General features: G+C 39.1%; 2 protein-coding genes across 2 annotated transcripts in view; both read right to left on the bottom strand.

Annotated features, from left to right (window-relative positions):
- Positions 1 to 25,396, bottom strand: part of LOC126762107 (receptor-type guanylate cyclase Gyc76C-like) — a 122,649-nt gene that overhangs the window by 2,832 nt on the left and 94,421 nt on the right. The window contains exons 4-16 of the mRNA XM_050478623.1: positions 17,707 to 17,953; positions 17,438 to 17,635; positions 13,647 to 13,712; positions 11,911 to 12,123; positions 10,915 to 11,069; positions 10,321 to 10,543; positions 7,919 to 8,090; positions 6,610 to 6,770; positions 6,114 to 6,410; positions 1,870 to 2,202; positions 1,639 to 1,804; positions 317 to 626; positions 7 to 235 (exon numbers count right to left, since the gene is read on the bottom strand). Coding sequence (XP_050334580.1) covers positions 7 to 235; positions 317 to 626; positions 1,639 to 1,804; positions 1,870 to 2,202; positions 6,114 to 6,410; positions 6,610 to 6,770; positions 7,919 to 8,090; positions 10,321 to 10,543; positions 10,915 to 11,069; positions 11,911 to 12,123; positions 13,647 to 13,712; positions 17,438 to 17,635; positions 17,707 to 17,898 — 2,715 coding nt within the window. The 5' untranslated portion in view covers positions 17,899 to 17,953. The remainder of the gene's footprint in view (positions 1 to 6; positions 236 to 316; positions 627 to 1,638; positions 1,805 to 1,869; positions 2,203 to 6,113; positions 6,411 to 6,609; positions 6,771 to 7,918; positions 8,091 to 10,320; positions 10,544 to 10,914; positions 11,070 to 11,910; positions 12,124 to 13,646; positions 13,713 to 17,437; positions 17,636 to 17,706; positions 17,954 to 25,396) is intronic.
- Positions 22,462 to 23,814, bottom strand: LOC126762117 (uncharacterized). The gene has a single exon (XM_050478641.1). The coding sequence runs from the start codon at positions 23,528 to 23,530 to the stop codon at positions 22,700 to 22,702; it is 831 nt and encodes a 276-aa protein (XP_050334598.1). The 5' UTR covers positions 23,531 to 23,814; the 3' UTR covers positions 22,462 to 22,699.

Raw genomic sequence — 25,396 nt, 5'->3', positions numbered from 1 at the left:
TCTTACCAGATCGTATGACACCGGTTCGACCCCTTGACCCATTGTTAGCTTCTCCGCTACAGTTCGCGGCAGCATGCGGTGGAGCAAGTCTTCGGTTTTACGCTTCTCCTCGCACAACATACGCGTGCGGTCGGTAACAATTTCCTCCAAGTTGTTGGCATACTTTTCCATCATTTCCATCATCTGATCCATGATATTCTTCGTCTTGCCACCACGCATTTTCTTTAAGCGATTCCTAAACAAGTCGCAGTCAAAAAAGGTTTAGGAATTTTAACCTTATTAGGAATTCTTAATGAGGTTTCTGTTGCATATTTACCGTATAGTTGGAAAATCAGGTCTTATCTCAGGATCTTCGCTCCAGCAATCCTTAATACAATCAAGCACATAGTCGGGACACAACTCGTGTTCCCTTATGCATTCCAGTTCGGGTCGAAACGGTATGCTACCTGCCAGTGGCAGCTCCTTCACCCGATCTACGATCTCCTTTGGTTCGTAGGCTACCTGCCCGAATGGACCCTTCCGGCTGACTATTTCGTACATTATTATGGCAAAAGCATAAACATCGCCTTTTTGGGTGCCATACAAGTGTGGATTGCGCAGCAGCTCAGGTGCTTTCCAAAATTGGTCTAAAAATAGAGAGAGTAGTGTGTTAGGAGGAGGTGTGGCCTTTCAAGGATGGTTATGCTCTGTATGATATCGATCAATAACAGTGCTTTATCTTGCTCAACGATGAATTCTGCCCTTGTCTATAGATGAGCAAATATTAGAACTCCAGAACTTGTTCGATATAAGGTCCGGTGTGTTTTACATAGGTACTTGCTTACGACAGCCGTACCCCACGCCGCTCAAAAGCACTAACCAGCTCGGTAGGATTCGAGTCCCATCTAAAACCTTTTCCGTACTTTGAGGCCGATTCCGGGATGAATGCAACTCCACATCGAACTGATCAAAGATCAGTTCTTCCCGCATTCCGTTGGTAAAAAGGCCACCACGTTACTCCTTCCTAGTCCCCGTAATACAAAAATTAAGTCTCCGGTCAGACCTCATATCCGAAGCTGATATCAGTTGGGTTTCCATACCGCCTGGTGGCCAGGGGTTGAACTCATTCACACAAAAAAAACCCTTAAATCTCAGTTCAACGCCTTCGCCGCTTAAGCAACTCATGCGGAAACATACCAAACGGCACTAAATATTCGCCATTGCGACTAGCCTCAGACAGAATCTGAAGTCTGGATTACACCCAACAAATGAAACGCTTCGGATATACTCGTAAGTTACCCGACCGTTATGGCTATTGTACTAACGGTCTTGTTACCTACCCCTAATCCTATCATCTAGAAGCCTGTTGCTTCCTAAATATCCCTCCCCTTGCACATCGTCATACAAAATCCAATCATTCCGCAACAAAGACACACTCAAACCCTTTCTTAACCGAATCGGGGAAAGAGGGGGTTCATCTAAATTTTGCTATACAGTAAGTCATTCTTGAAATAAATATCGATGATTGGTCTTAGTAAAATCTAGGTGCTGAAACTCACTCTAGAAACTAGAATGCAGAGGCAAGCCAGAATCCCAAGGTGACAAGAGCCTGCTTATGTTGGGAAAAAATTCATATAAATCTAAGCAGGTTTCACTTACTTCTGTAGTGCTGGTGCTCTCCAATGGACTCACTTTCCGCACAGTTTCTCAGTTCGTGTAAACCAAAGTCGGCCACTTGCAGCATCCAACGCGAGGTCACCACACAGTTGGACGATTTCAGATTGCCGTGGTACATCAGCTGCGAATTGTGTATGTAAATCATGCCCTGAAATAAAAGCATTTCATTAGTACCGTTAAGCATTGCGAAGCAACCAATATGGACGGGCGTACCTTAATCAGATCGTGTATGAGCGAAGCGATAAATAGGTCGTCCAACTTGATGTCCTCATTCTCGATTATATCATAGAGACTGCCCTTGGCACAGTAATCGGTGACTAGTAGTATACGGGTCGGCTCGACACAAGCCCCAATAAAGCTATTTATATTATCATGACGTAGTTCGCGCAACAAACGCATCTCCTTCATTATCTCGCGCGAAATGTCCCGCTTGCGGGGGAACTTCAGCTCCTTGATGCGCACGACCGCGCCACGTAAGCGTGCCGTCGAGGTGAATACTTGATTTGAGCAACGCGAACCAAACGATTGGGCACTCACTAAACTCAACTGTTGGACATGTTGTTGTAGTCAGCGCCATTGAGAACGAACAATACATGCCATTTGTAGATAGATGTAAACGACGGAAGGACGTCGTGACAAAGTTAACGGAGCATATGTCGTTAGGGAAATGAGCCAACATTGTTGATGGAGCGGTTGACAGCATTGCGGTTACCGTTAGCATAGACATTTGCGGCGACAATATCACGTGGTTGTTGGTGTGAATGTGTTGATTCGTTGGAAATTCGGTATGGATTGCCATACGACGCGTTGGTTAGTTGATTGGTTCACAGCAGCAACGGCAGCGACAAGATGTGAACGAAAGCATAAAGAAAAATAGAAAGAAATTAGTGAGGCGTTAGTGAGTTCTACACGAAGTGGTTGCTAATGGCGTGACTTCAATTAGAAACGAAAAGCAAGGAGGACTGTCAAGTTTTAGAAAATACTTGGCTTGATGACATGCAGAATCCATTCGTTGGTTGAGTTGGAAAACTGGAATCACCGAAATAGAAAGTCTTTATATTTGAACAGAAGGCTGTGAGAGAAATGGTAGCAAATTAGCGTGGATGACCTTGTTTCTATGGTATTGAAAATTTGTAGAGGAAAGTAAAAGCGTCAAAGAATGCCGCCGACTTCACAGTCCTTGGCATGACAAAAATCGGTGTTCATTCCGTTCATTTGTGTCGGGTCGAAGCCGTCGAAGAAGAGGTACAGTAAACTTTTTCACAGTAGTAGTAGATATACTGCTCCGCAGTACAGCCTCCTTCAGAGAGGTCTGTATTAAACACGACCTCATTAGAAATAGCTTTAAAATTTTTCCATATCAGACTTGTATATGTGCCCGGTCACAGCGGAATCCCCGGAAACTGCAAAGCTGATGGACTTGCTGGGTTACTTAAAGATTTTTCCTGATTAGACTTGTACGGGTGCCCGGTCACTGCGGAATCCCAGAAAACTGGAGAGCCGTTGAGTTTGCTAGGCACCGCTACTTCCATTTCGTTCGAGTGGAAACGAATCGGGTTTCCGTTGTCTTCTTGCGTTCTAGTGCCAGACCTATGGAACTCCAGAGAAACGCTGGTCCTTTTGACCTAAAGTGTATTATGACAGGTTCTTACATTTAGCAAAGTTAACCTCGCTGCTATTGTAGGTGTTCTGACTGGACACAGTCTAATAGGTACACACGCGATGCGACTAAATATCTTGACGGACGGCTTTACCAAATCTGTATGAAGGAGGGCCAAAAGGAATCATCTTGTCATTTTCTCCTCTATTCTCAGGTTTTCGTCAGACTGAGATTGAAATATGTATGTTTGTAGACACACCTTTGGACATCACAATCTATGAGTTGGTTTACTTTAAGCAGTTTTTGGGTAACACAAAGAACAAATATCTGGCCAAGTGAGATCGATCGACTTTTTGAAATCAACCATATGACTTAACTGGTAACGTACACCTGACAGTCGTATGTGAACGTAGGCGTGGATTTGTTAACGACAATTTATTGTCTACACAAGGACTTCATGTTGACCGATCAATTTGTATGGCAACTATATGCTATAGTGGTCCGATCGTGCGCCTGATAACCACGTATGAGGCGGTGGCTTGAAATCGTCGGAGGGAATCTGTACACGAGTCGCAGGACCACGCAACAAACTCTCCATACCTAAGGGAAGTTTTCCGAGCATTTTTCAAGCAGAAGTCTTTGCCATAAGTCGGTGCATAGAGATAAAATTCCAACGCATTTATCGCAATGAACCATACTTAGCGATAGCTATGCGGAACTTAAAGCAATCTCTGTCTAAGAGATCAAATTGCTACTGGTGCAGGAGTGTAGAGAACGGCTGAATAGCCTAGCGGAACGTAACCAAGTGCACCTCATCTGAATGCCCGATCACAAAGGTATAGCCGGGAGCGATCTAACTGATGAGTTCACCCGTTCCGCAGCATCCGCCAACATGGCTGGACCTGAACCCTTCACTAGGGTGGGTCCCCATACCATAAAGGAGTTGCTCCGCAAAGGAGAAGGAGAAGGCAGAGAAAGGTACTGGCAAAAACTACATGACAGGCAATCAATTATCAATTTAGGAGAAAAGGATGTGTGCATGAGTGTATATCAAAAACTGAGAGACTAGTTCGCATATATACAGACTATATAAAGTCTCCCATGTTTCCTTCTGAGTATAACAATCTTCGCGGCAAACTTAATAGACATTGTTCAATTTCTCCAGGGTTTAAAATCCATCCTGACATTAATAATTTAAAATCACAAAAAACTCAAAGCCAGCAAGAGCCTTTAAATTCGGGCGAGAAAACGAAATGCAGATTCGAGCACATGTTTATTTAATAGAGTGACACGCATCAGTATGCCACGCGAGACCGCCATATGCCTTGAGGCCATAACGAGCTTTAGCATACGCATACATTAAAGATGAGCGGCGAAACGTAATGCTAACGACTTTGTCGAATGCACCGTGATATTTTCCAAGTACCAATGCCTCGCGAGTGTTTTCTTTTGGCATTTGTGCTTCCAAACGGTAAACAAGTAAACAGTCGGCTTTGCAAAGGCAATATGCACGAATCTTTTATGCTGCAGTCGAGTCTTCGATTAAAGTAAATACGCACGTGTGTGTGCATTGATGGGTAAACAAATATGCGCATCGGAAGTTGCTTGAGTGGCTGTGGCGCTGGTGTGACGGAATTGTCACGTTCCTGGAATGACCGTTACGCAGCAAATTGCCACAGGACGTGTGCAAAGTAAACGATGCAACATGAGGAGCATGCCACGTAGAAGATATGAAAATGTAGGCTCATTGTTGTCATTGATATTCACGCTGCTGCGTTTGTATTGGTTAAAGTAATAGCTGTAAGCCGTAAGCTGTAAGGTGGGAAAGAACGCAAAGACAATCGAAGAACTGTTGTCGTAACGGATTAATTAAAAATTACATGAAGTAAAGCCCCAGCATGAATGGTTGGAAGTATGTGTTTGTGTAGGTATATGTCACATTCTTTTTATACCCTGAACAGCGGCTGTCTGTATATACCCGAAATAGTCCCTCAACTGTTGAGATATCGGTCTGAAAACACGTTATTTTCTCTTAAAGCATCTGCTTATTTGTCGGTACCGTCGATATCGGACAAGTTTAGCATACAGCTGCCATACAAACTGAACGCTTGGATGCTAATGCTTGTATGGAAACCTTCTTCATTTGACCAGATATCTTAACCAGATTTGGTGTGGATTATTATCTGAGGCAATAATAGAATATACGAATAACTTTTTTAGATCGCAGCACTATAACATATAGCTGCAGGACAAACTGAACGATCGCATCCAAGTGCTTGTATGGAGAACTTTTTCATTTGAAGAGATATCTTCACCAAATTTGGTATAGATACCTGAGGCAATAATAAAATCTGCGAAGAAATTATTCAGATCGGATCACTATAGCATATAGCTGCCATACAAACTGAACGATTGGAGATTTTGTGAGGCATCTTTTCTATTTGTGAAGGATATTATAGCCTTGGCTCAGCCGAAGTTACGGGTTTTTATGTTTCACATTAAATTTACTGTTTAATTTTCGATTCACTACACCTAGTGCAATCTATATTGCTTAGAATAAATCGATGCTTGCAGATAATCCAAATATTTCACATACATATAGTATATTTGAAGACCGCAGTGGGCTGAAAATATCCCTAGTTCAAACCATATTGGTTATCACACACGGTTCTCGTAGATAATCAGAATATTTGACATATTTAACCGCAACGCGTTGACTTTTATACCATAAAAGCAAAATCTTATTGAATTGCTCATTGCAAAATGTGGTTACTCATACGCCGTGGTATCCACAATGCATATTTGTTGCAAAGCATACAATATGCCACATTTTTACACTTCTATAACATAAACTCACCTTACTTGGCGATGCGACAATATCATTGCCCGAGTAACCCTTTATTTCCGATATGTCAATTTTCCATAAGAGACCCTCGATTTCCAACTCGATTTTCCACTTTCGATAAATGCTCATTGTGATGACACCCGCACAGAATAGCAGCAAACCAAGTACCCCCGCCGCCACCACAGACGTTATATGTCGATCATCCTTTTTGCACAGCTCATTGGCGAAACCACACATCGGCTCGTCGAAGGGACGATCGCCGCCCGAGGGCCAATCAACGCGCATTGAGCCATTGATGAGTTTGTATTCCTAAAGAGTGCGCAGATAAAACGAAAACGAAATGGGAAGTAGAAAACAAAAACGATTTTAAGCGACAGGTGAACGTTTTCAAGTAGTAAATAAATAAATAAGATGCAATTATATGTATGTATGTAGTAATATAAATTGAAAATATGGTGCAACTAAAGTCATAAGCAAAGGAACTAAAAAAAAATGACGACTCACTCACTGGAATATCTTCTCCTTGTTGGAAATAGGCCACGGGCACCATATGCGAATTGCAGGACACATTGTCGCTGAAATAGTGTTTGTGTGGTTTGTAGGCCAGCACGGAGAAATTTCCCTCAGAATCACCATTCTGGTCTATTTTTATGGTTGCACCAGTGATACCTGCAGAGAAGACATTATATTATAATTATTATTATTTTTAAAATTATAAAATAAATATAAAATATATTCGAAATAAAGTTTTTATTAAAAAAAAGTTATAAAAATAAAGGATGATACCACTCACAGTTGAAGTTAAAGGTACCTATATGAAAAGATCTTTTTCTTGATTTAGATCGGTCAGTTTGCATGACAGCTATATGCTATAGTGGCCTGATCTGGACAATATATTCTGGGACTACGGCGATGCCTAAGATAACAGTCTGTACAAAATTTAGTGTCGATACCTTGTCAACTAATAAAGTTGTCCTTACAAGGATTTGAGTTTGATAGGTCAGTTCGTAAGGCAACTATATGCTGTAGTTGCACGATCTTAATAATTTCTTCAGAGATTATAGCGATGCTTTGGATAACAATTTGTACCAAATTTCGTGCGAATATTTTGCCAAATAAAAAAGTTGTCCATACAAGGACTTGAGTTTGAAAGGTCAGTTTGTATGGCAGCTGTGTGCTATAGTCGTCCAAACTGAACAATTTTTTTGGAGATTGTAGATCTGTTTTTTTTTTAATAATTTCTGCCAAATTTCGTGTCGATACCTTGTCATTTAATAAAGTTGTCCTTACAAGGATTTGAGTTTGATAGGTCAGTTTGTAAGGCAACTATATGCTATAGTTGCACTATCTTAATAATTTCTTCAGAGATTATAGCAATGCTCTTGATAATAATCCATGTTAAATTTCGTTCCAAATAAAAAAGTTTTCCATACAAGGACTTGAGTTTGATCGGTCAGTTTGCATTGCAGCTATATGATATAGTTTACCGATATCAGCGGTTCTGACATAAAAATAGGTTTTTTGTAAGAAAAAGACGCTTGCAATATTTCAGATCGATATCTCAAAAATTGAGGGGCTATTTGGCGTATATACCGACAGACAGACAGACATCAGATCATCAGTCTAAAGAGACTCAGCTCGTCCCCCTGATCATTTATATGTATACTTCATAGTGTCGCTGACGTTTTTTGTCTGGTGTTACAAACATCATGGGAGACTTATTATACATTGTTCTGGGTATAAAAACTTACAATATAAACTATTGTAATAAAGAACCAAAATATATAACAAATATTTAATTTGCATTGATTACTCACTTCTATAAGTACGATTTTTGATAATAGTCTCAATTATTCTAGTTCCATTACTAGCTACATCGTATATCACATCATCCGTTAGTATGCGCTCCTCCTGGCGCAGCAATTTATCCAACGCCCAGGCATAGAGCTTAACGGAATCATAGAGGTAAGCGGCATATATAGAAACAAACTGTGAAACAAAGAAGAAAATAACTGTAAGCAAAATTGACAATAACAATTTTGAAGTGAAAAAAAGAAAATAATAACTGTAAACAAGCATGACAATAACAATTTTGAAGTGCATAAATACGCAAAAGCTATCGCGGCGCGTGAGCCACATCAAAGTGTGGCAGAGGTAACGGTAAGATTTTGTATTGAATTAAATACACGCTCTCTCATTCTAAATCACTATATATCACCCTATCTCACACTCACGCACTTGCGTCGACAAAGCGAAGCATTTTACGACTTGTTAGCATACTTGTAGGCGCCGGCAAAATCAACAAACTCCAACTCATCGTCGAAATATCAACCAACGAGCCAGGCCGCTTGGCCAATGGCGCACCTTAAATAATTTGTCTTGACTTTTGGCATTCACAATTTATCTGTTTGATGAAGGCGTATGCCCAGCACTTTAGCGGGAAATTCGCAAAATTGGCAAATTAGCATAGCGGACATATTTTTTCCCCAAGCTCGGGTTTTTCAAATACCATATTCATTGCTGAGTTAATTGACTGGCTACTTCAAAAGCAAAGGTATTCTAATAACTTGAAAGCGTGAATCGTTCATGCATTTCAATTTACCGTTACTTCCGTTACCCGCTATGGGTCAGCTAGGTGAACTCTACTTTCATTCGCAACTAATTTTCCACATGTTACTTTGGCGTTTTATGCTTCAAACTGTATTTGAGTATCAATTCAGGCTTTTGTATATGTATACGTTTGTAGCGGGTGTTTTCTCAGACGTGTGGTTTTTTTCTGGTCCCGGTAGGTAGGTATGTAAGAAAGCTGTCAACATGGGCTCAATTAGTGTTGGATGCGCCATTTTGATACACTATCGTAGGACCTTATAATCTTACTATTCCGTTTCATCACTGCGCTCAAACTATTTGGGGTTCTCGATGAACTATTTCTTGTTTATTGACGTAGACGCCGCTTACGGGGTTATAGCCGAGTTTACAACAGCGTGCCAGTCTCTTTTCCTTTTCGCTGATTGGCGCCAAGTAGATATTCCAAGTGCGGCCAGGTCTCTTCTCCAACGGAGTGGAAATGGAGTTTAATACATTAGGACGACATGACCTATTCAGCGTAGCTAAACTATGTCAAAGTCGTCGTATATTTTGTACAGCTCATCGTTCCATCGACTGCGGTATTCACCATTACTCATGCGCAATAAATCTTCCACAGAACTTTTATCGTCCACGCCTCCGCACCTCTCTTTATGAACTACTTATATCTATTACTGTCTGCTAAACCTAAATAGTGGGGTCATATCGCTTGATATTGAGTTCCGTCACATCTGAACTATTTTTTCATAATTCAAATAAAGCTCTATTTCAATCGCCCCTAGCCGTCATTGTATCGACTCTGCTTCGGATTCGTCTAAAACCGCCCCTAGCTTTGCCAACTAGAGTTATCCTGCCAGTGCGCATAAAGTCTTCTTTCAGCTTTTGGCTCCGTTGAAATTAATATGTGGTGTTGGCAAGACCAGCAATGTCGCCTGGCCGTCTATGTATATGGTTGTTTCTGCGTTCTCCCGCAATTTTTCAATAGAACTTTACAGGCCTTCTCTATTGCGATATGTCCATAATCTTTCCGGCTACCAAAACGAGTCAGCTTCCGTCATTGTTGAGACGCCGTTAGATCCTCAAAAAGTCTCTGCTAGGTGTTCACGTATCCTCATTCCCTACCAAATCTCTTCTCTAAGGTGACTATTGAAATTTAACCTCGGGTGAATATAGTCTGATTTGCTTATGTTTATCTGATTTTAGTTGCCGAATCGGCTCTCAAAATGTGTCGGCGCTCGTCGCTTAGACGGCGGAAGATCCGCAAAATGTTACTGCTAAGTGTCCTCTTTTGACAGAGGAACCCATTGATACATATTTCTTCAAAAATAAAGCCGGCCATTATGTTACTATCATGAGCCATGGATTTATGACTTTTAGTGCCTGAATTGGCGGATGTTAACATGGGTGATCTTTGGTTTTTCGTTTTAGTCGGTTGCCTACTCTTTATTCAAGCCAGCCGCGGCTGTCACTCCCCCGGAAAACATTTTTGAGGTATAATGACAAACCCTTGCCTTTATAATTAAGCTGAATTCTTCGTCTTAACATTAAATTATATGCGTTTTTTACCTACTTGAAAACTACCCTTTATGTATGTTTATAACTTAAATATGTTTGTGTGTGTGTTTGCACTCACCTTAAGATATTTATTATGGTAAAATAACGATGGCACAAGAAAATCAAACGGCTTCTTCGCGTTGTACCCACGCACTTTGGCCGTGAAATCTTCATAACTGTCCGTGGGTGGCGTGGAGGCCACGACTAGCAAACTGCGCGCCAACTGCTTGAAGCTCTCTGTTTCGTGGCAGACCTTCATCGCCTCAACATGGTCCGGTTTGCGTAAATACTTTTCGGCTTCTCTAAAAAGAATTAGTGCAATTTCGATTATTTTTGCAATTTAAAGTGGAGTCTTTTAAGAAAAAAGTAATAATAAAAACTAAGAAAAATTGTAATATAAAAACGGAGCAAAAAACTAAGAAAAAATTAAAAACAAAATACTAAGAGAAAAACTAACCAATAAACAAATAAAGGCGCAAGCACCGAGAATTACACAATAAAAAGTAATTTTACACCCATTTGCGGGGAGGAGAAGGTAAAACAAAGGAAGGAAATGGTTTTTATTACAGTTTCTATGTGAGTGTGTGTGGGAGTTGTATGGCAAAGCAGACTTACTTGTTGGTGTATTAGCTAGAGATATTTGCTGTGTGTTTGTTTGTGTGTTGCTACTTACTTTGGTGTGTAGGGCATCATATCGACAAAGATGACCATGTATTCACCTTTGAGGAATAAATTGGCCGTTTCCATGGAGAGCATAAAGTCGACCAGTGAGCTCGCCGAACCGAGGAATACATAGATGCGGGTGCGATTCATTGTATTTTGCACAGTCTACAACAAATCAAATGAAATCATAAGCACGGTAACGATAATACAATTTTACAAATACAATAACAAACTGTGCATTAGTACGACTTAGTTTTAATGGCAAAAGTTTAAATGTACGCAATCAAGTTAATTAATTAAAGCCGGTGCTCACAAGCAAATGGTGGAGGGTTTTGACCATTTACTACTGCTTTCAATGAACTCGAACTTGAAAGAGAAATCTTGGCAAGTAATTATTTTTCATGAAAGAAGTTGCCATAATGCGCAAGTGCTTCAAAGCGCACCAAATATTACTATATTTTTATATTACCGTACTATTTCTCGTTCCTTTTTATAACAAGCGAAAAGAATGTAAAAAATTCGTGAGGCTTACCTCGAATTTCTTACATAAAAAGTTTATATTTGTTCATTTTAAAGGTTTAAAAGTGAGGCGCACTGCATAAATTAAACATATTAAGCAAATGCGCCTAAAAGAATGCTTCAGTTTTTAAATATATAAGATAACCAATTATAAGAAACATATTTTCATATATTATATTGTCACTTTTTACTTAGAAACTTTAATTTTGCTCGTTTAATATGTGCACAAGTGCAGAAAACTGCATTTAAAGCAAATGCGCCTAAAAGTATGCTTAATTGATTAATTTCTTAATATATAAAATAACCCCTCCTATAAAACACATATTTTCGGTCCACTTTTTACTTTAAAATTTTAAATTTGCATAAAATTAGCATATAAAGCCAATGCGCCTAAAAGTATGCTTCATTTTTTTTAATATATAAGATAACCCCACTTAGTATATATACTTCACTATTTTTATTTGCGCAAATACTATTCAACACTCACCTGATACCAAAAACTCGTACGACAGCAGGGCAACCCTAATGCACAACATTTTGGCATATTCGTAAGAAACGACTCCTTATGGTTTATTGTCATATTCCTCTTGGTGGCCTGTTCTTTGAGCAAATCGGCGACGGTCGTCCACAGTTCGTCATGCAGAATGGAGAATTTCTTCCAGCCATAGTAACGCAATAGCGAAATCACTGACTTAATTACCTGCGTTACAAAGATAGCGGAATGCGCAAAGAAAACGAGCATTAATAAAGAGCAGAAATTTTACAACTATAAATTAAGTGATGGAGTTGGATGCATGGATATATAAGATATTTTACTTATACAACAAATTATTTATATTATATGTATGTAACTTTGGTATTTAAAGCAGTCTGTTCGCGATTTTAATGCCTTGAACAGGATGTATTAAGTATTATATTTCTACGCAAACTGGTACCTCAGTTTTTGAGTTAACGCTCTGAAATTTTCCACATGTCCATTTAACCTAAAGAAGGTGCTCATTTGTTGGAGCTGTTGATTTTGGACAACTTCAGCATATAGCTGCCATAAAAACTGAACGATCAAAATCAAGCGTTTGGATGGAAAATATTTTTCATTGACGAGATGTCTTCCAGAAATTTTGGCATGGTTTACTGCTTAAGGCAGCTCTGCCATATCTGAAGAATTTTTCAGATCAGACTACTATAGCATATAGCTGAACCATACAAACTGACTGATCAAACTCAAGTCTTTGTATGGAAACATTCTTTTGTTGACGAGATATCTACCTGAAATTTGACATTGCTTACTGCCTAAGGCAGCGCAGCAATATATGTAGCAATTTTCCAGATCGGAGTCCTATAACACATAGCTACCATACAATATGACCGTTCGAAATCAAGACTTTGTAAAGAAAACTTTTTTGGTTGACGAGATATCTTCCCGAAATTTTGTCTTTGTATGGTTTACTGTCTAAAACAGTGCTGCTATATCTGAAGAAATTTTTCAAATCGGACCACCATAGCATATAGCTGTTATACAAGAGCAATCAACATTAATTTCTTGAATGGAAACCACTTCATTTCTGAAGGCTGTTTTACTAATTGAGCTGCTGGAATCTGGCTTAATGTCACTAAATTTAAGCAATTTTAAAATAAACAGATTAGAAAAACTATATATAAGTGCGAATGTTTGTCGTCAACAAAAAAACAACAGCTAAAAGCTTCACGTTGCGTTGACAGGCAGGTGACGAATTGCCAGACGCGCTTTGCATTGCTTGAGCAGCAATTATGAATTTCTCATCAAGACAGTCGCAGAAAGTGCACAGCCTCACAGCTATAAATGTACGGCTATGCACTCGAAGGCTGAGCCAACACCTACCTCTATTTTGTGCCGATAAGCTTGGCGGAATATTGTGTAGGACACGTAGCATGCCACAAGTGCTTGCACGGCTGCTTGCTAAGCAACTGCGTTCAACAGCTGGACGCCTGACGACCAGCAGCGGAAAATAGCGAATGACTGGCGCAATAACGCAAAGTTATGTATTTTTAAGCGTATTATTTTTTTTAAACTGGCTCTTGCGCCTAAAAGCCGCATGTTTGAGCGACACGTGCGATGGCAGTTAACTAGTTTTCGTTGTTGGCTGCGTTCACGCGCTAATCTCGATTAGCGTTGACGCGCAGTCTGCGGCGGGTTAGATGGAAGCTTTCCTATTTTGCGCCCTGATGGCTGTTAGAACGGCTTACCTGCGTGTCTGGCGGCTCTGTGCGCGCGAATGTCGGTATGGCGGATGCTCTGTATTCAGCACATTTCTGCAAGGAAAAAGAGAACATATTTATTCAAATGAGCTATGCATAATTATTAGTGCTTAATGCGAATAAAATAACATTAAATATATTTGTAGCGAATAATAACGAAAAAAGAAAACAAATTTGCTAAAGCGGGAAAACAAATCAGGATAAGTGCGAGCTTAGAATTTTTTATAACGCATTTACATATCTAGACCAATGCAGCAGCAGCTTTTGAAAATTGTACAAGCTAAAAAAAATCCACAGTAGGCTGAAATCCACTGGAAATGAAAGTAAAAATAACTAAACAGAAAGAAAAAATAATTTACGGGCGACTTAGAGCGGGAAGAGGATAGGGAAATCGTGAAAAGTTTAGGGTTAAAAAGGCTTAGCTCGATTTCCGGCAAAACTACCAGTCCTATAGAAAAAAGTTATATGAAAATATCTACAACTTTTGTGTGTACACATTTTCACATAACCTCAAAATTTATGTGAAAAATACAAATATCCAAGTTTTTGGTTCTTTTTATATTTATCTCGAACAAAAAAGTTTCTTTCACAAAATTTGGTATAAATTAATCTTCTTATATCCCATACGTAGAAGATGGAGCTATGTGAAAAGTTCACGCAAGGAAAGTTCTTTGATCGCCATTTACTTTGGAGTGACCAGAAACGATTCTTTTACCTACAGGTAAACCAGTTCACGATTCCCTGGTCTTAGACCAAGTATCCTCTGGGTAGTCAAGGAACATCCGTTTGAAAGCGAGTTGAACTGAGAAGGCGAAAAATCACTCCCCAAATTTGTGTACTGGGTTTGGTATCCGCCACACAAAAAACATCCCCAATGAAAAGAAGAAAGCAGCCTCGGGTGAGATACATCCCTTTCGATGATGACCACTGCAAACGCATAAAGGATTACGATTTAAGGGCCTACACTTGGAATGTCCGGTCCCTTAATTGGGAAGATGCCGATGCCCAGCTGGTTGATGTCTTCTTAAGAGTAAAGGCTGACATCACAGCCGTGCAAGAAGTGCAATGGGCGGAAAAAGAATGAGATGATTAGGTCCTTGTGGTAATTACTGCATATAAAGGAGCGTAAATGCGGTGTGAGATGCCCCGATGAATGAATGTGTAGCCACAATCCGCATCATACGCCGATGATATTGATATCATTGGCCTTAACTATCGCATCGTTAGTTCCGCTTTCTCCAGACTGAATAAGGTAGACAAGACGAAGTATCTCCTGTCAAACAAACAACTAGTCATCGCACTCGTGACTTGGCACCCAAGTCACTGTTGACGGTCATTACTTCGAAGAAGTAGATAATTTCGTCTATTCTGGAACCAGCAGAATAACTCTTGCCAACATGTGCTACTTTGGGCTGAGTAGGCAATTGAGAAGTAAAGTCCATTCTCGAAAAACAAAAACAAAATTCTACAAGTCACTCATCATCTCCGTTCTGCTATATGGTGCAGAGGTATGGACAAAGACGTCAACTGATGATTCGGCCCTAAGAGTGTTCGAGAGAAAAGTTTTGAGGGAGATTTATGGTCCATTGCGCATTGACAACGGCGAGTATCGCAGTCATTGACATAGTTAAGCGAATTAAGAGGCAGCGGCTGTCAAGGTCATGTTGTTCGGATGGATGAAAACACTCCAGCTGTGAGAGTATTCGACGCAGTACCCGCCGAGGAAAGCAGAGGAAGAGGAAGACCTCTATTCCATTGGAAATACCAGGTGGATAAGGACTTGGCTACACTTCCACTCTCCAATTGGCGCCAAACAGCGAAAAGGAAGACCGACTGGCATGCGGTTGTAAACTCGGCCAAAACCGTATAAGCGGTGTCTACGCCAATAAAAAAGAAGAGTATATGATAAAAAAATGGCTTGTCTTGATTAAAAAAAGCTATTACTGTCTGTGTTTGTAGCAGGATTTATGCGCTACCCTGTACTTTCTGCTATTTGAGGTCATAGCTGTGCTTGAGTGTAAGTGTGAACTCTTTCTCTTTGACCGAAAATTGTACTTTGATTACATTTTTTTTGCATACAAACACTTTTCAGTGTTCTTTTTATCATATATGTACTTGAGAGAAGTGAATACCAAAATCATCCATTCCGGTTTGGCTAAAGTACAAAAGCAAACCATCTTAATGTAATAAGGGCGATAATTTGGTTTTGCTTTTAATTTGATTAAAAGGCCAAAAACTCTAACTTAAAAGAAGCTGAAAGGAAAGTCAAAAAGGAAAAAACATCAGAAAACTGAAATCAGTTCAAGTGACTTTCTATTACACTTGTCCAATTTACATATATGTATATGTAAAGTTGTATATATGCATGTATACATATATCCTCGTGTCGTCCTGCTATGAAATATGATGAGCTATTTTTTTCTATTTTTCTAGCACATTATCTCAACACTATTTACATACAAGTCAACTACAAAGGAATCCGCAAATGATACGAACCATTTAGACGGTTTGGTGTCCACGATTTTTATGCTAAATTGACTGTTAAATAACGGGCGGACCGCTGCATTGAATATTACATATTTTTACTCAATCACACATGTTAATACAAAAAGCTTCTTCTTTATTGCCGTAGACACAGTCACAAAACGTCAAGGTTACTGAAAAATAGCATCCAATAATAAACGACCGGCAAATACAAATTTTAAACCCATTTACCTCATTACAAAAGCAAAGACTACACTAGCAAGCATGTAAATTTTGCAAATTCAATTGCTAACTGCACATAATCTAAAAATAATTCATACTCAAGTCTCCAACATGTTGCGCTCGTTACACACTTTCCACACTTTCCACACTTTTTGCCTCTCACAATTTCTATTAGACCGCACTTGTCTTCATTTTGTAAACTCTTTTCCACATTTACATGCATTTTCAGGGATAATTTAATGTAAATTTGTCTACATACTGTCAGGCACACCTGCTATCAAGTATGTCACAGCGCCAACCAACACACACACACGTCGCACGCCCACGACGAGTCTCGACACTGTGTTGGGCGGAAACAAGGAAACTTTACATTTATGTGCCTTCCGGTGTGCCTTCAGCGTACAACGTCTACGCAGAGCCGGTGACATTTGCATAATTGAAAAAGATACCACCACAAGCGCATATATACATACATACTTGCACATACCCTTACATATGTATATGCAGATAGTCATATATCGTGCGTGAATCAGGCACCTAGCGCAAAGGCAAGGACATGTCACATGCTAAAACATGGATACTTGTTAGCTGGCGCTGAGCAAGAAATCACATGCAGCAAGCACAGACGCAAAGCTAACGTATTTAAAACATTAGCAGATTGAGAGTTTTTTTTGTAGATTGTACCCAAACAAGGAATTTAGATTTCTGATCATAACAATTTCCTTGGAGATAATATTCTCTGCCAAATTAATACAGCACCGTTATAATAACAGAAGTGAAGAAATTTATACAAACGTTTAATGCAATTCAGCGCAACTTTTTATGAATTACATATTATTTCTTTTGTAAAATATCAATAAATACCCTATATAAGGCTGAAGATAACAGAAATCAAATGAAAAAAGAGTAAGCAAACGTTAACTTTGGCTGCACAGAAACTAAAATTCCCTACACATGCTGTATTTTTTATGCTTAAAATGGTATAAAAAAGATCTTTTTATTGATTTTGATCTCAGTTTTTATGGTAGCTGCATATATGCAGTTCAGAGAATAAAAATGTTAGATAGACTTACGTATGATATCATTGGAATGTTACGACTTTGCGATACAATAGCCTCCACATAGCAATGACCCTCCGGACCGAATATCGTCACAATGCCATCGCATATCATCTCGGTTATGGCTTTGGTAGCAGTCACTGTGTCACCTTTGGTGTCATTCCAGCGCAGCTGCAACTTGACATTCGGCAGCAAGTTGGCATCGTCGTTGATCTGCAAAACGTTTAAGTAGTTATTAATTGTATGTATTTTGAGGCAATGGGTTGTAATGTATTGGCTAATACCTCATCTAAAGCCATTGTCAGTGCACCTGAAATGGCCAGACCCTGCTTGTCCATTAGCTCACCGGTAATGGCTGTTAGATAGCCAACATTGAGTATGGTCCTATTTTGTTCGTCGCGCAACGCTATGACACCCGGTACACAGAATACTGCCACCGAGAGCAATAATAAATAATGAAAGGGCCAACGCGTCATGGCCCCTTAGGCCGGGGCCGATCAGCGCGACACCTATGAGGAAGAATTTTTTGCTCTGAAATTAAAAGAAAAATTATAAGAAAATTATTTGATGATATAAATATACAAATGGTTAGATAATTGAAGACTAAAAATAAAAAATATTGAAAAATGTTCAAAAAGAAAGTCTTAAGGGTGCTCCTTTTCATAAGTGTCACAGGAGCAGTCAACTTCCCTGTGGATACCTGTATGATGAACTAACGTCAAAGCACAGCTCCAAAGAAAATTTTAATGGAACTAGTTCTTTTGTTGCCTATGTACGCACACAAACATAAACAAATATATTTTTTTCAAATCACATGACCTGTCAGAAGCTATGAGTCAGCTAAGCGCCTGTTGCCAAGCCGGGTTCGTATGCATAATTAGCAACAAAAAAGCACAGCACCGCTCCGCATCCAATAAACCGGAAGCCATGTGCGTGTGGCTCCAGCCATACGAAGTCAAAGCGAGTCTGCAGTAATTAGTGACGTTGCACATAATATACTTGCGGTACTTAGAGGACGTGTGTTTACGGTAATTAGTGTTTGATTCAACAATCAGTAATTAATTTCAAATGCGAAACAAAAAAACGGTGACAAAAAAACTAATTTCGTGCACTTTCATGATTCATAGTTAACTTTTGAGGCGCATTTCGTTTACAAACATTAAGCGTATACATCTTCCCGATTTTGTGAACTAAATTGCTATTTTTATACTCACGCAACAGGTAGCTCTAGTATTATATTGGGTCGCTCACTAAGTGATTTTGTTTGATGAAAACAGTTGACTTTATGTTGATATTTTTTCGAGGTAAATTACAGACTTGACTCATTCAACGAACTTCGGTTCAAGCATGGCGAAAACTATGTGATATGTATGACATCTTCTTCGTACAATAACCGAACACCAATGCCGAAACTGGTTTGCAAAATTTCGTTCCGCCAATTTCGAACTTGAGGATGCATCCCGTCTTGGAAGACCTCTTGAAGCCGATGTGAATAAAATAAAGTTGGTGATCAATGCAAATGGTCGAATACTAACACGAGAGATTGCTGAAAGATTAAATTTCTTTAATGCGACAGTTCAGAAGCACATTAGACGTCTAGGATTAATTTCGAAGCTTCACTTCACCTATGAATCCCTCATTTTCTTACGGAACGAAATTAGCTTCGTCGCATTACAGACTTTTATTTGCTTATCAAACGTCAAAGAAGTGATGCATTTTTGTTACCGGCTAGGAATAGTGTGATTTTTACAGGAATGTAAAGCGCTAGAGAATATTGTCTAAAAAGGATGAAGCAGCTCAAACAACTTCAAAGCCCGATAGTCACTAAAAAAGGTTATGCTTTCCGTTTGGTGGCATTTCAAAGGAATCGTTTATTTTGAGCTGATGCCCGACAATACCATGGTTAGTTCTAAGGTGTATTGTAAACAGCTGGACAATTGAGGTCATACAGGCCGATTAGCCTTCCTACAGAGTAGGAAGAGCTAGTTGATAAACACATCAGAACAACTGCCCTCCATCCGACCAGAACCCATACTGAGCGGGTAGGTACGGACACTGCTTTGAACCATCTTTGAGGATGCTTTTGTGAACGGAGAAATGGTACTAATTTTGAAGCTTGGTGGACGCAAGCGGTTCGCAGAACGAGAATCACTAAATCAATCAGCATCTAACTTGGAACGACAAAGGGATGCCCCCAGGGAAAAGTGCTGTCACCTTTGCTTTAGACTGTTGCTTTAGTTGTAAATGAGCTACTGAATTTGCTAACTTCAAAGGGCATCCGCTGCCGTGAATAATATTGTCATTACATGATTTTGAGAGAACTTTGCGTGACATCTAGCTAAAAACGGGTGCGTGAAAGTTGGGATTAACAAAAACCCATCAAAAACGGTCATAATTATTTTCTCAAGATGGATAACTCTTCCATCCCTGAGAACTCAGACGCTCAATGAGGTGGAAGTGGAAGAAGCACGTGAACTCCATGATTTCGAAAGCCACCAAAGCATTAATGTTGTGACAACGCCTAGCTGGTAGAACATAGAGCTGCAAATCAGGCATTCTACGTACCAAATTATCAGTGGACATGGACAGGTTTCCAATTATTTGTCAAGCTGAGCTCTATTAAGAGATATGTGAAGAATAATTTGGAAAAAAACTGTCACGAGGAGAAAATTGTCATGCTCAGTGGTAACCAATCGACACTTCAGCCAATCTGGTACGTTAAAATCAAATCAAAAATGTTACTGAAGTGCATAAAAATACTTAGCAGGGTTGCCACTAAAAACGATATCTTACTTACACGGATCCCTAAAGTGGATCTCTGCCCATAGAGGAAGAAGCTGTGGGATCCCACACTCTAAAAAAAAAAGATGCGGAAAAAGGAAAGGGCCAGTAGCAAAGGCTACTGACAACTAGTGCCTGGGATTGAACAGGCAAGCTTTTTCAGGGATAGTTTGATACAAAATGATTCAAGAAACTAATCACTCTTCTCAGAAACAAATCAAGGCAGCTTGTAGGTTTTGATACAGGTCACTGAAGGCTGTGGTGTCATCCGCACAGATTAGGGTACTGCTCCAAGGATCTGTGTTCCCTTTGTGATCAAATTGCAAAAACATAAGAGCATATAATAATATTCTAATATTGCCCGGCAATCGCAAAAAGAAGGAGTCAGGCTAGCGGAGAAATAAATACGATGATAGAACACACATTACAACCAATAACCCAGGGACTTTACTAAGCCTCTTTGATTTGACTGGGTTAAACGTATTGTGATAACAGGAGACGGCACAATACCAATACGACCACAGGTCGCAGAGTCAAATTTCAATGTAAAGTAACCATTCCAACCCTTCCATACTTGTTATATAACTAAATTAGTTGGTGAGAAGAAAATATAAGAAACCACTAATAATAACAAATCAATTCGAATGACTTTTAATTAAATTTGTCGTAATCTAAATAATTGTAATTGATTTGATTTGATTGTCGAAAGTGGTGCTTCTATTAACTTGTAACGGCTTCTTCAATTTTCGTCAATTAAATTCATATACACATACTAGTTAGGTGTAGTTATGTATGTGTAATGCCTACGGATACTTTTATTATGTAATTTAATTAAGCGGAATGTAAATTTAGGTTTTCACACAACTAAAATTACATGTGTATCAATGTAAACATAGAAGTATGTGTGTATATGTGTTTCTTTTAGCGCCAAGTACTGTCTAAAATGTGTTTATACATATGTGTGTGTACAAAATAATGGATTTATGTAATCTGCAAAATACTTGCGCATATTAATTAAATGCTTTTGATACATGTGATGGGAAACATTAGTAATTAATATTCATTATGTATCGTTTTTGGCGCAGTTACATAATTACACGTTTCATATGTGTGTAAACGCCCTCTGAACTGATATGTATTTAATCCTATAATCATCAAAATTAATTTGCAAAGGCTTCTAAGAGCAAAAGTGTAAATGTCGTAATGTAATATTATTCTTGAAGTATGGCAGGCACGTGTGTGAGGTTAATACATACATACATACGGCTAGCTAAGCTCTTAATAGCACTAGAAGCACATTTACAACCTTAAAGCAACCACTTTCGGCATTATCACACTTCTTCAAGCACTAATAATGCCCCGATCGTGTGCCGCTAATACATATTTCATCGGACAAAGCTTGCAAGAGCTCTCAACTTCACTTTCATAGCTTTATGACAAACTTGAAACTAAGGTGAAAAAATTGTATTAAATTTGCGCTAAACTCATGTGCTCAAGCTGGTGAATGAGTTCTGAATATCACTTATTAACGGCTGAATATTAATTTCACACAATTTTCTTATGCTTTATGACGTAGAAAGACTTCAAAACAACTGCAGAATGTGTGCTGAATACCACTTGTTAACAGCTGAATTTTTTTTCAGTAATTTTACATATTTGTTGATAGAATCAAAGATATTCAAATGCAATTAAGTTTGAAATTTAGGCTCTACTATATAAAAAGAAACTCTGAATTTGCGCTGAATTGGGTTTTTACAAAGCTGAATAAGATTTTAGTATGCTTTCAGATGCAGTAAGAGTGCAAAGCAACTGCGGATGTGCGCTGAATACTACTTGTTAATAGCTGAATTTGATTTTTAGTAATTTCGCAATACACTGATTGGACCTAGAATATTTATATGCAGTTAAAAATCAAATATATATATCTGCTGTCTAAAAGGAAGCGCTGAATTCAGTTAGTAAAAAGCTGAGCAAAGTTTTCATATGCTTTCTGCAGTAATAAGAATGCAAAGAGCTGCTGAATGTGTGCTGAATACCATTTATAAACAGCTGAATTTGATCTTCTATAATTTCAGTCCTCGTTGAATGTCAGCAAAAATTTGTATACTGTTTTCATACACTTTGTGAAGCAGTAAGCGTCTAAAGAAGCTGCTGAAAAGCATAAAGTGAAAGCTAATACAAATTATATGCAAATAAAAAATCCTTTCGACTTAACACCCCATCCACATACAAAAACGAAAACACTAACGCACTGCGGTGATGGATAGTTTGTTTATTTGTATCGAAATAGCTGTGAGTTCGAGAAATTAGTATAATAAAGACCGAGTTTACAAGACATTTGCATTTTTGCGATTTTCATTTTCGACTTTCAATAAACATTTGCACTTGACAATTTTTGCAGCAGGCTGGTGTAACGTACGGCCAACACAATATGCACAGTGAATATTTAGCTCCAGAGGTCCGCACCGCACAGCATACGGCTACATTGCGCACGTTTCATTTCTTCTGCATTTTCTTCGCCAGCGACATATTATTCTTTAATTGTGTTACCTCGCATTTCTCGACCTTTGAAGGCGTTGGCAAACCCGTTGGATCGGGTAATAGAAAAGAGACCTCATAAATGTGCGGTTGACTGGAGTAGACATCGTGATTCATATTCACGAACCAATTCATCATGTCGTACATGTCGCGGATGTTGCACTGCGCCACCACAGCACCCGCGTCACGTCCATGCTGATGCGAATCGAAGAAGGTGATCAGGTTCGCCGGAAATTCGATAACAAATAGAACGGTGCGATTGTCGGAAATCATTGCAGCGAAGAGGAAATGCTCATTGGCCTTGCCCGCCTGCCGAAACTGCTGCAAACCGGTATTGACCGCCTGCAGCAGACGCAGCGCAATGGTGCGGCACGACTCACGTTCCGGATCGGCTTGCATGTGTGTGAAGAACCACTCCTTCAAGCGAAAGTGCGGCTGGCGCTTGAGCACATTCAGCGCATCCGGTATGTTGAGATTTTGATTGGCCGTCATTTGTTGGGCAACGCCGCCGCTCTCCGGCACCCCCGCATTGGCGGTGATCAGATGTGCGTAGGCGCTGTTGCCCTTGTTGATACCTTCGGCAAAGATTTCTACAGCACGCGGCGGTAAATCCTGCATACGTTGGCAATAGAATCCACGCCCCTCTTTCGCGACCATATCGGCCAGGATGAGCGTGATTAGAGTACACGAATTGGTGCCGCTGTGATGGTATTCACCGTAGCGCGACTGACTGAACTCCTTGGGGAACCACCAGATATTCAAGTTGCCATTGCGCTCGAGGACCGCCATGACAGCTAACCAACAGGACTCGGTAGTGTGGGCGTGAATTTCTTGCCGTGCGGAAACAAGTAAACAACTTTTACATATTACACTGGCACAAGTAGAGATTCTGCTTGCCGCTCGCCGTTACTTTTGTACACCCTACCCGCAATTTTTTTTTTGAATTTGGAAATTAGCGAATTTGTGTGTATTTTTTTACCGAAATTTCATGTCACATAAAGAGAAAATTTTAATGAATGAGAAAGAAAATATTTGTCAGTTGAATTTGATTGAAAATTTACATTTGCTTTTGAAAGTTCACATTTTGGAAAAAATGAGTGAAAAAGCGTAGACCGCACAAACAACAAGGTAACAAGGTGGGTGCCTGCAGAACGATTGAACGATTGTGGCGAAAAGATCCGAGGCAATAAACAAAACACACAAAATATCCACACATACAACACATGCTATGTTGTCCCTGAGCGTTTCTGCAAATACACATACATGCAGGCTTGGAATTTGTTCCATTTTGAAAGTGTGGTATGCGCCTAAAAGCAGGCAATATTAATTCTCCGTACATGAAATCTAAAAATTCAGAAGCTGATATTAAAATTTTTGCATATTTTGATCCGTGCAGGTATGCAAATTTTGGAAACAGACCATAGTCAAGCTAAATAGCAGATTTTCGTTGGAACATGCGAAATGTGAACAGTTAAACTGACATTTTCCGGAAGACAAGGTTGTTTTTGTAATTTGTGAACAACCCAATAACCGCTGGCCTTAGTCACACATTTCAACGCTGAATTTATTAATATTTATTACAGTTACAGACGGTGATAGTAGAAAGCGTTAAATATGCGCTGAATTCAGCAAAAACGCCAAGCAACGCCAAACGCCAAAACAGCTGCTGAATGTGCACTGAATACTAGTTATTAATGGCTGAATTTGATTATCAGTAATTTCACCACTCGTTGATTGACTCTTTACTATTTATATTCAATTAAATTTAAAATTTATTCATTATAGTTAGCTGAATATCCGTTGTAAAAAAGGAAACGCTGAATTCGTGCTAAATTCAGCTTCTGGAAAGCCAAAAAATGTGTTTGATTGCTTAATGGAGCCATAAAAGCTCAAAGTGACTGCTGAATGCGAGCTGAATACCACTAATTAACAGCTAAATTTAATGTTCAGCAATTTTAAAACTCGTTGATTGAATTGTAGATATTCAAATACAGTTAAATTTGTAATATTAGCTGCATATCAGCTGTATAAGACGAAGACTTGGGCTGAATTCATCATTTAAAGGGCTAAATAAGGTATTTGGTTGCTTTGTGGATCAGTAAGAGCTCAAAGAGGCTGTTGAATGTGCGTTGAGTAACACTTATTAACAGCTGAATTTGATTTTTCGTAATTTCTCATCACGTTTATTGAATCTAAAATATTTATAAGTAGTTAAAAACCTGCATAACGTCTTGATATGCTTCAGGAAGCAGTAAGAGCTCAAAGAAGCTGCTGAATGTGTGCTAAATACCACTTATTAACAGCTGAATTTGATATTTAGTAATTTCACTAACTGATTGCATCTAAAATATCCAGTTGAATTTGGAATTTTAGCTTTTCAGTTAACTATATAAACGGAAGCTTTGGCTCTGAATTTAAGCTGATTTTGCGCTGAATACAGTTAGGAAAAAGCTGAATATGATTTTGTAAGGCAGTAAAAAGAAAAGCCACCGCAGAATGTGAGCTGAATTCGACTTATTAACAGCTGAATTTGATATTCAGTAATTTCACCAACTTACTGATTGAATCTAAAATATTTTATACAGTAAAATTTAGAACTTTTGCTGTTGAATATGCGCTGAATACGTAATTTATATAAAATGTACACCGATAAAG

The sequence above is a fragment of the Bactrocera neohumeralis genome, chromosome 6 (genome assembly GCF_024586455.1).
Source record: "Bactrocera neohumeralis isolate Rockhampton chromosome 6, APGP_CSIRO_Bneo_wtdbg2-racon-allhic-juicebox.fasta_v2, whole genome shotgun sequence".
NCBI classification, from domain to species: domain Eukaryota; kingdom Metazoa; phylum Arthropoda; class Insecta; order Diptera; family Tephritidae; genus Bactrocera; species Bactrocera neohumeralis.
The sequence above is the reverse complement of the archived record's forward strand: the minus strand, read 5'-3'. Positions and strand labels throughout refer to the sequence as shown.